Here is a 10896-nt window from a genome sequence, read left to right as displayed (position 1 = left end):
TCTTTATCCTAGATTGGGCCCTTTAAATTGAAATACTTTATATTTACATCGAGAGTGAGTCCTCTCTACGGAGGACGCCATGTTTTTTACAGTAGTCCAAACTGGACAAACTAAACACCTTTTGAGTTTTTATGACAACTGAAGTCTGCCACAGGTTCTTTTTCATGTTTGGAAGGAGAGGGTGAGGTGAGGGGTGTTCAGCTGCAACATTCAACCTCACCACTAGATTTCACTAAATTCCACACACTGAACCTTTAAAAAAAAATTACACAACTTTTCAGCTCCTGCAGCAGTAAGACTGTACAACCACTTCTTAATAAGGGTTTTGTTGTTAATGAGAAAGTATCAAATGAGACTCAGCGTTTAATTTTACCATCTTATTAAAATGGTAATAAGTGGTTATAAGTGGTTATGGTGTATAACATAATACACCACCAATATAATAATGTATATTCATTCACTAAAGTGCATTACACACATGCTTTAAAAGTATTAAGGTCACATACTGTGAGTATGAATCTTTCTCTTTGTGTAAAGGTACAGCTGTGGAACAATTATATTTACACTACCTGGCTTCAGAAGGTATCTTCTCCTCCTCCTGGGTCCTGATTTTTGCATCTGTGGAAAACTCTTTTTGGAGGTTTTTATCCAGCAGCATTAACATTTGGGTCGAAGTTAGGTAAACAGTGTGGGATTACCTGCTGTGGATTAACAACAGGGGCTGAAGGCCACATGTAATTCAAGGAGTTTACAGTTTGAATTTTGACCTTAAAAGTTGCATAGAGCTGAAATATCGATGGAATAAAAATGGAATTTAAAATCTAAGAATAATAAACGACAAAATCTGTTCTTGTGTGTCATCAATACTGCATTTGGAGTATTATATCAGAGTACATTTTGGAGATTATATTTTTGGGGGGGGAATCTGCTCAGTGTCAGAAAAAGACATTTAACATTTGAGAACACTTAAAAGAAACTCTGCTCTCCACCGTTTCACTCCTTTCTAAATTATTTGCAGACATTCATCCCATTTTCAAATAAAAGTCGAGCATACTTGAAAAACACTGTCACTTTACTTTGGCACATATACAGTAAGACCACACATATGTTGTGCAGTATGCAAAAGTTAATACCTGCAAATGATAATACGTAATGTGCTATATGTGTGCTATATAGGTGAAGGCATCCATGAATGAGACACTGAGGCTAAAAGTAGCACTTACAGCTAACTCAACAACCCCCACAGTAGCACTTCTGCATATCTGTTTCTACTTGTTGACATCGGCACCATGTTCAGGACTCGAGAGCAGTCGTCACGAATATATGTGGAAGAGGCCTTCGTCCCACTCGTCCTCTGGAGTGGGATCAGGGCTGTTATCATCAGGGAGTTGAGTGGTTGTGTATTTAGCACTTAGTCCTTGTGTTTCTAGTCAGAAGGTTTTATCTTCAGAGGACGAAATGACCATGACCTCTTGGCTCTTAAAGTCCCACACAGCCGTGAGATGGAAGGCCATGTTGGAGAAGACGACGAGATACTCAAACAGGGCGAAAAATGTATAACCTGTGAAAAAGAAGACACAGGAGAATGTTATAGACATAGTTTAGGAATTTTGTGGACATTCTCCTGATACATTTCCACATTTTCCGAAGATGTAAATACTTACTCCCTGATTCGCAGTACATGTTGTGTTTATAATAAAAGAATCCAGCAAAAGCGCAGAAGGATATGTTGAGAAGTAAAAAACGCACTTTCCAGAGGTGAGACTTTGCATCCTGTTTGGGAATAAAAAGTCTGGGTTGGATTTGAGGGATTTTAGTTTGCAAATCTTAAAGGAGATGAAGACCAGCTTACCTCAGGACTCAGAGAATACTTCTTAATAGCCTTCCACAAACGGCAGGTTATCAGCATGTGGACGAGGGAGCTGATAATGAACAGGACGAAACCTTCCTTATGTACAACTGAGGAAAAATATACAAATAGAAATCAGTTTAATTCAAAATATCCCCTGTAGAAGATACTGGGATTGAAATGATCTCATTATATGGATCACTCACAGTATGTCTCACTGGACGACACATATGTGAGGAGCAAGAGGCCGAGGTTTTCAGTAAGAGAGAAGGCCAGGTTCAAGCGGCTGAGTGAACTCTCAGGGAACTTAGAGGCGAAACGCGTCTTGTAAAATTTGAAGTAGGTAAACGCCACCAGTAACCTTGGGGCTGAGTGCAGTCCGATGCAGAAGCGCCATATGTGGCACTCAGGGCTTAGGCTTATTGAGGCACTGATAGATGGCAGGTAGTTAGGAACCTGGAAATACAGAAATGTTTACATTTTTTGGGTTAAATCTCAAATGAAGGACAAGTATAAGAACACAAGAGCAAAGGAGAACAAATATTTCTTATCAATTTAACCACAAACCGACTTGTACGGATCTTTCTCACTTTTTAACATTGAAAAATAGAGTTTTGAATTTTAAAGTCATCACCTGGCAGTGTGTGCCGGTAGAGTCTTCAAAATGAAAAACCGAGGAGATGAAGACACATGTTATTAGTCCGAGCAGTGGCAGACACACAGTCGTCACAACACAGGTCGTGAATGAAATCCTGATGACCAGGGGCCTCTCCTGCCCAAAGACATTTGAGCCCTGAAGCATCTTGGTCTGAAACAATGGACAAGACTGATTTATTAACATCTTGAACACAATTCATGCATAATGAATGTGGCAATAGTACATATCTAGTATTACGTTTCTACGTTTGTGATTTGCATGCATTTGCAGAGATGAACCCACCTCTGATGTGTTTATTGTTCACAAATAGCTGCTGTCGCCTGTGGCAGGTGAATCACTACGCCGTTACAGGAGCGTTCGTCGTTATCAGGCTGCAGGATGGACCTGGAGGCTCCAGAGACCACGGACATATTTCGCATCAGCTGGATTTACATCAGACGAATAACAGGCCCGCAGCTGCAGCATCGTCCATGTGCGACAGGAAGCAGGAGGAAAAAAATCCCAGTTGGTCTTTGCAACACCAGCACCCGGAAGAGAATGTGAGCGGAGGAGAGAGCCGAGGATGCCACGTGTGAATACGTCAAAAATGATGCGCAGACCTCAGGCGAGAAATTACACGTGTCTCGTGTTAATTATTCGCGATGTAAAACAAGTGAAGAGCAAATAGTGATTATCATTTATTGATTATCAGATGATGAGGCTGCGAGCTGTCCGTGGTGCTGAAGCACAGGACGCATCCATTTCCACTTTCGCTTTGTGTGCGTGTGTGTGTGAGAGAGAGGGAGTGTGTGTGTGTGTGTGTGTGTGTGTGAGAGAGAGAGAGAGAGAGAGAGAGAGAGGGAGAGAGTGTGTGTGTGTGTGAGAGAGAGAGGGAGTGTGTGTGTGTGTTTGAGAGAGAGAGAGAGAGGGAGAGTGTGTGTGTGTGAGAGAGAGGGAGAGTGTGTGTGTGTGTGTGAGAGAGAGAGAATGTGTGTGTGTGTGTGTGTGAGAGAGAGAGAGAGAATGAGAGTGTGTGTGTGTGAGAGAGAGAGCGAGAGAGTGTATGTGTGTGTGAGAGAGAGAGAGCGAGAGAGTGTATGTGTGTGTGTGTGTATGTGTGAGAGAGAGAGTGAGAGTGTGTATATGTGTGTGTGTGTATGTGTGTGAGAGAGTGTGTGAGTGTGTGTGTGTGTGTGTGTGTGTGTGTGTGTGTGAGAGAGAGAGAGTGCCTGTGTGTGTGTGAGTGTGTGGCTGGTCCTCACAGATTCAATGGGCTGTTGGAGGGTTAAGACTTTGTTTTAGAGGTTTGGGTTAGAATGAGGTTATAGTTAGGGTTATATTAGGTTTAGGCATTTAGATGTGATGGTTAAGGTTAGGGTGAGGGGCTAGGGAATGCATTATGTCAATGAGTGTCCTCACAATTATAGAGAGACGTGCATGTGTGTGTGCCTGTGCAAGTGTGTGTGTATAACATGTTGTACGTGGTACCAGGACTCTTTCATTCCATCAGTCCCCGCCTCTCATTCTTCTCTGCAGCTCACAGACTCTGCACTAGTGCAGTAATCACAGCTGGATTCCTCATCGCTGTATTCCTCATTATTTTTGTACTTTTTTCGTTTGTGTTTTTCGTTGTCATTGAATGAAGCTTGTTTGACACAGAGCAGCTCAAATGGTCTTTGGATCGAGATGACTTGTTTCTGCAAGATAAAACAATGGAGACTCCAAACTTTATTTGGGTTGCTTCTTTGCATCAGTGTTTTGCCAAGTAAGTTTACAGGCATTTTATTGTAAGTTTACCCGATGTGATCTAAAATTAAACCTGTAGTTCTTTGAAACTCTGAGCTATGAAAAATGTAAGAACATTTACATAAAAATGTCAGCCAACTCTAATTCACACTGGTTGTACTTAATTTGATTAATGCCACTGTTTTCGTATTTTATGGATCATTCATCTCTTCTCAGATGCTCCTTCCTCTTCCATGAAAGCTGTTACACAGAAACGTGCAGGCGGCTGTGCAGGGATTTTGCCATCATCATAATCCTGTAAACCTTCCTTTGTATGCAGCCCAGGGTTAACATCTGGCCAGCCCAAATCCAATGTTGACACTGGAAAAGAAGACCCAGTTAGAAGATCTGTTATATGTCCTTTCCATTTTGAAAACCTTTCACAACGTCATCTCACAAGTTTCCTTGTGACGTTATTAAGTTCATAAAACCTGAAGAATTATATGTAGATATATTATGTTTTTGGCTGAATAATTTCTAACATCACTCTTTTCATGGTACATGGATGCATAATCTCCCTGTTTAGACTCGTTTTGATACTCGCATGTTGTGCATCCAGTGGATTAAATGTTCAATCAACACATGCTACACTCCACATGCACAGGCTGAACAGAGGAAGTCGCTTGCTGGTACATAATGTCAGATTTGCCTGATCTCTTTCCAGAGCTTTACAGCAATCTAACCCCCACATCCCATTTGTCCCCTTCCACCATCTGCCAGATTCTCTCCCATGTTCTCTTTTATTCCCCACCTCAGCATCCACTGCTCAAGACAGAAAATATAAATACATAAAATGTGAAACTGAAACAAAAGTAACTGAAATAAAACAGATGCTTTGTGGTGATGTAACTGTATCTTTGTCTGTCTCAGCCTGTTGGTGTGCAAACGGGAAGTACGCTCAGAAGCTCCTGAAAGATTTATTCACCAACTACACGAGTGCACTGAGGCCTGTGGAGGACACAAACAACATCCTGAATGTGACCCTGCAGGTTACACTGTCCCAAATTATCGACATGGTAAAACACCACAGTGGACACAAGATTAACTGTCGAGACAACAACCGGTCGATTCATTGATTAGTCAGTTCACAGAATCAATAAATCATTTCAGTCATATTTAAGCAACATTTTTCTTATGCAAATCCAACGTCTCAAACTGGAAAAATCTCTTTATATCATTATAATCTGAATATCTTTGCATTTTCGTCCTATGGTTGAACAAACGAGTGATTCAAAGTCATAACTTTAGGCTCTATCCTAGTGCTAATGCCCTCACACTGGCATCAAACCAATGCCACTTATATATTTTGTCCTGTTTAACTAAATATGTTTCTTCTATCTTTTTTTTCTTTCACATTTTCAATTGTCGTTGTACAGGATGAGCGAAACCAAATTTTGACTGCATATTTATGGATACGACAAGTGTGGGTTGACGCTCACCTCAAATGGAGTAAAGATGATTACGATGGACTCGATACCATCCGCATACCTAGTAGTTATGTATGGAGACCTGATATAGTCCTATATAACAAGTAGGTCGGACTGGTATTGGGTTAATCATTCCACTCCTGTTTTGCCGTGACTCTTATTGGTCAGAATACTTGGCACAAGCTGAACAGTCCTTGAAGTTATTCACCGGAGTGTCCAGGCCTCTGTCTGATTTCTATTCACCAGTAATGCAACTAATGTTTTTGTCCATGCAGCTCAAAATAAAAACAATGAAAGCATATTCATAGTTTATTTCATAATCATTTTTAAACTTAAATTAGAGACACAAGGGGGAGAATGAAGTGTTGCATGAGTAGAACAAGCCTTGATGAGATGGTGAGAAGTCATTACATTGTTTCTAAAAACATCATGTGGGGTCAACACATGCTTAAATATGTAAACACAAACATTTTGCATTACTGAAATGATATAAAATGCAGACACAACACTGAGGAAAAAGTCCAACACTCCAAAAGGAGTTGATTTATCCCTCAGTAGGCGTCCTTGTGCCTTTGTATCCTGATCAATTTTTCTCCACCTACTCCAGGAAGTAATTTTTTTAAAAGTACGCCTTTTTTCCAGACAAGTTTTCTTTGTGTTTCAGTGCAGACAATCATTTCACTGGCCCCATGGACACCAATGTGGTGATCCGACACAATGGGGAGATCATGTGGGATTCCCCGGCTATCACCAAGAGTTCTTGCAAAGTGGACGTGTCTTTCTTCCCCTTCGATGCCCAGCAGTGCAGGTTCACGTACGGCTCCTGGACCTACAATGGGAACCAGCTGGACATCCTGAACGCCATGGAGAGCGCGGACCTGGCTGACCTGGTGGACAACGTGGAATGGGAGGTGCTGGGCATGGCTGCCAAGAAAAACATCATCCTGTACGGCTGCTGCGCTGACCCTTACCCGGACGTGACCTACACACTGAAACTGAAGAGAAGAGCTTCCTTCTACGTCTTCAACTTGCTCATTCCATGTGTGATGATCTCTTTCCTGGCTCCACTGGGCTTCTACCTGCCGGCTGACTCTGGAGAGAAGGTGTCTTTGGGGGTCACCGTGATGCTAGCCCTCACTGTCTTTCAGCTGCTGGTTGCAGAGATCATGCCGCCCTCTGAGAACGTACCTCTTATTGGTAAGTGTGAGGTCAAAGTTATTGAGGTAAAAGTCTGTTGATTTCCTCATTTTATTTTCTTCCACAGGAAAGTATTACATCGCAACCATGACCATGATCACAGCCTCCACTGCCCTGACCATCTTCATCATGAACATACACCACTGTGGCCCTGATGCCAAGCCCGTTCCCAAGTGGGCCAAGACAGTCATTCTGCAGTACATGGCCAGAATGTGCTTTGTCTATGAAGTTGGAGAAAACTGCATGTCGCCACAACCAGAGAAGCAGGAGCTTCCGCTTGTACCGAACACCAACTGCACCATGAACGGTCAGGCAGGAGCAGGCCGAGAGGACTGTGTCTTCAAAATGGAGCAAGAGACGGAGAATGCAGAGGAGAGCGAGGACATCGATCAAATGATGAGTCCGATAGGCTCAATTGGGAAGAACCCCACAAACCACTACGGCGCATGGAAAAACGGCATTTTCATGAGCATGGACTGCGGAGATGGAGCGGGTCCGAGGAGGTGCAGGAAACCAGGTGTTAGCGACGGAGAGAGAAAAGACAGAGAGACGTCCTGCAGTGGCCAAAGCAATGAGAGGCAGCTGCTGCGTAACATTGAGTACATAGCCAACTGTTACAGGGATCAGAGGGCCACGCAGAAAAGGACTGGGGAGTGGAAGAAGGTGGCCAAAGTTTTAGATCGCTTCTTCATGTGGATATTTTTCATAATGGTGTTTTTAATGAGCCTGCTCATCATGGGAAAAGCCATCTAAGTGCAAACATTGGTGTGCATATCACAAATATCCTTACAAGGTCACAGAGGAGCTATTAGGTTCTATATTTCATCCAGAAATGTAATAAACAGTCAGCTTTCTAAGGCTCTTAGAAACATCTGCCCTCCTGCAGCCCTGACTATAATTAAATCTTTGATAAACTTCTTATTTATGAGTTTTGTTGTTGACAACTTGCATTCCTTCATTTTTAACCTAATGTTATATTAACTTTTGAAGCTCTGCCCTGAAATAGCAAATTAAATCAAAACATTTTTCAAGCAGTGCTCAATCCACAATTTTGAGCTTTTATTTAGAAAATGTTTTTGTAACGCAAATATCGTGATATCAGAAGTAACGGGTGAAAAGATTCACACAAGCTGGTGACCAATAAATATGATATCTGCTGCTGCTTCACAAGTTCTTTGTTTTATTATATCTATTTTGTTAAGGAGCTTCAGTGCAGATGCAGTGTAAAATATTTGCAGCCTGTAACTGATTCATTACATCTGTCAAGGAGATTGTGTTTTCCAGTGTGTATGGTTTATTTGTTTGGAGGATTATGCAGAAAGTACTACCAAAGTACTACTTTGGTGTGAATGTGGATTTTAAATTAGAATTAGAAATTCATTATTTAGATTATCAGATCCCTTTCTATTTCTTTATTCCATTCCTACTATAAAAAATGTGTGGTGACATGTGTGGGGTTGTTTAGCCTTGGCAGAGGTGCCTCTGAATTTCATTCTAGTCATTTGATTAATGGAACTGAAAACATTTCCTTTTACCAATTTATATAAATATAAAAAATAAGTGGACACAGAAATACACATTGTGAGGTTAAATATGTACATGTATTTAATTCAATGAACACAATTTAATTAAATGCAACAATCACCCAGTTTTAACAGAGAATGTTGAGAAATACAACCAGGCAATGGTTCTGTGTGTGAAAACATGACATTAGAAAACAAGTCTCAGAGTCACTGTCATGGATTATCTGTTAAATCCCCTGGATCACAACCATTTGCCTACTTCTTGTCGAGTATTATCCCCGACCTTTAGGTCACAAAATGGACTATGACTCTTTAATCTGAGCCCAATGGAAAGCAGACAGAATGCTGCATCAGCAGAACTGTGTTTTTAATCACATTTGAATATTAAAACTCTTTGGAAAACTTCAAATTCCACATTTTTTCAATTCTACAATTCAGGGACAACTTGATAAGACCACTAGCTGACCTAAATAGATCATAGATTTGTTACAGCAAAAGGTTTTTGGAAGGCAAGAGCTGATTTATTTTACGCTGATAAACATCCCTGTAACTAAATGAGAATAAAAATACAAAAACATACTCAAATGCAGTCTCTTCTGATCCTTATTACTATAGCAACGACAATCAAAGTGAGTAAAACACAACCCAAAGTAAGTTAAAAGGGAATCATTGCATCTTTGTATAAAAACATTTTAGTTTAGGATCTAGTCATTCTGTTAAATCTGTCTTTATGTTTTGAGCATAGTAAAATAGGAGATGTTAGATTGCATTCATCTTCCTTTGCATTATTTGAATAATTTTATCACGTAATAATCTCGTTTGCATTCCATAAATGATCGGATTTAAATTAGCAGGGATCACATGAAACAGAATATATGCAATCTTCCTTAAATCTGGGTAATTTGGGAAACGATGCAAAATGATGGTTAAAAATCCTGACCAGAGCATAATGAGGTACAGGACGAGGTGGCTCGCACAGGTTTGCAGAGCTCTGTTGTTCAGCTCCTTGTTTTTCTTGATCCAGCAGATGAGGGCTATTCTGAAGTAGGTGACAGCTATGCCTCCGATTGAGCAACTGAACAGCAGCACGGTGAAGAAGAGTCCATAGATGTTGTTGACTGACACGTCCTCACATGAAAGCTTGAACAGTGACGCATTGTCACAATAAGCGTTTTGTATAACTGACCTACAACGAGAGAGCCTCACTGTCAGACCCATCAGAACAGACACGAGCACCAACGACACCCCCCACGCGGTCACCGACAGGCCGATCACTGCTCTGGTTGTCATTATGGAGTGGTACCTGAGCGGGTGACATATGGCCACATATCTGTCAATGGCCATAATGACGAGGATCATGTGCGAGGCCGAGCCAAACGTGTGGCTGTGAAAGGCTTGAACCACGCACTGGTTGTAGGTGATGAAGCGCTCGGTGGAGATGACGTGAGCCATCAGCCGAGGCAGCAGCACGGTGTTACCTATGAGATCGTTGACGGGCAGGTTACAAAAGAGTATGTACATGGGCTGGTGCAAACTCTTCTCGGTGATGATGAGTGCGAGAATGCCGATGTTGGAGAAAAGCAGGGAGAAGTACACAAACAGCAGCAAGAAGAACACGGGGTATGTAAACTCTGGAGAAATGTCAAAACCTTGGATTTGCAGGATGTCACTTGCAACTGTCGTGTTTCTTTCCATTCTGTTCAATGTGATGGAAAAACTGCAAGAGAAAAAAAAACGCTTTACCGGGAGTAAAATAAAATACACTGAAACAACAAATTTATATCAATATATTGAGTTCCATATTCCATTTTTGCTGGACATTTAATTTTTTGGTCTGAAATGACATAAAGTAAATATTAACTGAGAATATTTACATTAACTTGTCAGAAAAACTTTAATAAATTGAAAAAAAATACTGCATGTAAACACAATACTTACATTTTAATTATTCATTTCAGTCTTCTTCTATTCTCCTGTAAAAAAACAACTCATCATCAGAGCACTAAGGAAGACACAATTACATGATCAAAATAAAATTGACCACAAAGATGCAGAGTGGTGGCATTAGTGACAATAAATGTGATGTAGACCTATATCCTTTAAATATATAAACCAGCAAAACCTATGAGCAGACACAGTCCCGGGGTGAACTAACCGACAGATACAGTAGGTGACAGTAACTTGCCTGTGGTGGAGAGAATCTGGACTCAGCAGCTGCATTTTGATCTCTTTTATCCTCAGTGTGAGAAAAACGCATGACATCAACACAATGTCTTCCCCATTAGGACGGTTGTGTTTTTATTCAACAGGGGTTAGAACCCCCTCTACAATAGAATCCTAGGTGGAGATGTTTAGAAATATCTACCCTGAGGTCAGAGGTCAGATGCACCTCTAATAAAAGAGATATCACACTCTTTTTGTGCAGTAATAGTTTTTGCCAAGGTCTGTTATTGCGTTTGATGGTTCTTTTGATTTTCA

At 41.0% G+C, this 10896-nt stretch overlaps 3 protein-coding genes across 5 annotated transcripts; 1 reads left to right on the top strand and 2 right to left on the bottom strand.

Annotated features, from left to right (window-relative positions):
• Nucleotides 1-1051: 1051 nt before the first annotated feature.
• LOC109630171 (post-GPI attachment to proteins factor 2-like) lies at nucleotides 1052-3319 on the bottom strand. Its single transcript, XM_020088193.2, has 6 exons — nucleotides 2790-3319; nucleotides 2484-2657; nucleotides 2056-2305; nucleotides 1853-1959; nucleotides 1665-1773; nucleotides 1052-1561 (listed from the first exon to the last, which is right to left on the bottom strand). Exons 2-6 carry the CDS (start codon nucleotides 2649-2651, stop codon nucleotides 1431-1433), a joined length of 765 nt encoding a protein of 254 aa, XP_019943752.1. The 5' UTR covers nucleotides 2652-2657; nucleotides 2790-3319; the 3' UTR covers nucleotides 1052-1430.
• A 386-nt stretch (nucleotides 3320-3705) lies between these two features.
• chrna10a (cholinergic receptor, nicotinic, alpha 10a) lies at nucleotides 3706-8057 on the top strand. 3 transcript variants are annotated; one of them, XM_069534036.1, is made up of 5 exons: nucleotides 3706-4251; nucleotides 4449-5287; nucleotides 5648-5802; nucleotides 6363-6895; nucleotides 6963-8057. In XM_069534036.1, the coding sequence occupies exons 2-5, from the start codon at nucleotides 5102-5104 to the stop codon at nucleotides 7646-7648; spliced, it is 1560 nt and encodes a 519-aa protein (XP_069390137.1). In that variant the 5' UTR covers nucleotides 3706-4251; nucleotides 4449-5101; the 3' UTR covers nucleotides 7649-8057. The 3 variants fall into 3 exon arrangements, with proteins under 3 accessions (XP_069390137.1, XP_019943607.2, XP_069390138.1); XM_020088048.2 differs by having other exon boundaries at nucleotides 3708-4251; nucleotides 5142-5287; XM_069534037.1 differs by lacking the exons at nucleotides 3706-4251; nucleotides 5648-5802 and having other exon boundaries at nucleotides 5150-5287.
• Nucleotides 8058-9049: 992 nt separating this feature from the next.
• LOC109630041 (olfactory receptor 52N5-like) lies at nucleotides 9050-10128 on the bottom strand. Its single transcript, XM_020088049.2, has one exon. It carries the CDS (start codon nucleotides 10111-10113, stop codon nucleotides 9178-9180), a length of 936 nt encoding a protein of 311 aa, XP_019943608.2. The 5' UTR covers nucleotides 10114-10128; the 3' UTR covers nucleotides 9050-9177.
• Nucleotides 10129-10896: the final 768 nt, after the last annotated feature.

This window comes from Paralichthys olivaceus, chromosome 11, assembly GCF_024713975.1.
Source record: "Paralichthys olivaceus isolate ysfri-2021 chromosome 11, ASM2471397v2, whole genome shotgun sequence".
Classification (NCBI taxonomy): Eukaryota; Metazoa; Chordata; class Actinopteri; order Pleuronectiformes; family Paralichthyidae; genus Paralichthys; species Paralichthys olivaceus.
The sequence above is the reverse complement of the archived record's forward strand: the minus strand, read 5'-3'. Positions and strand labels throughout refer to the sequence as shown.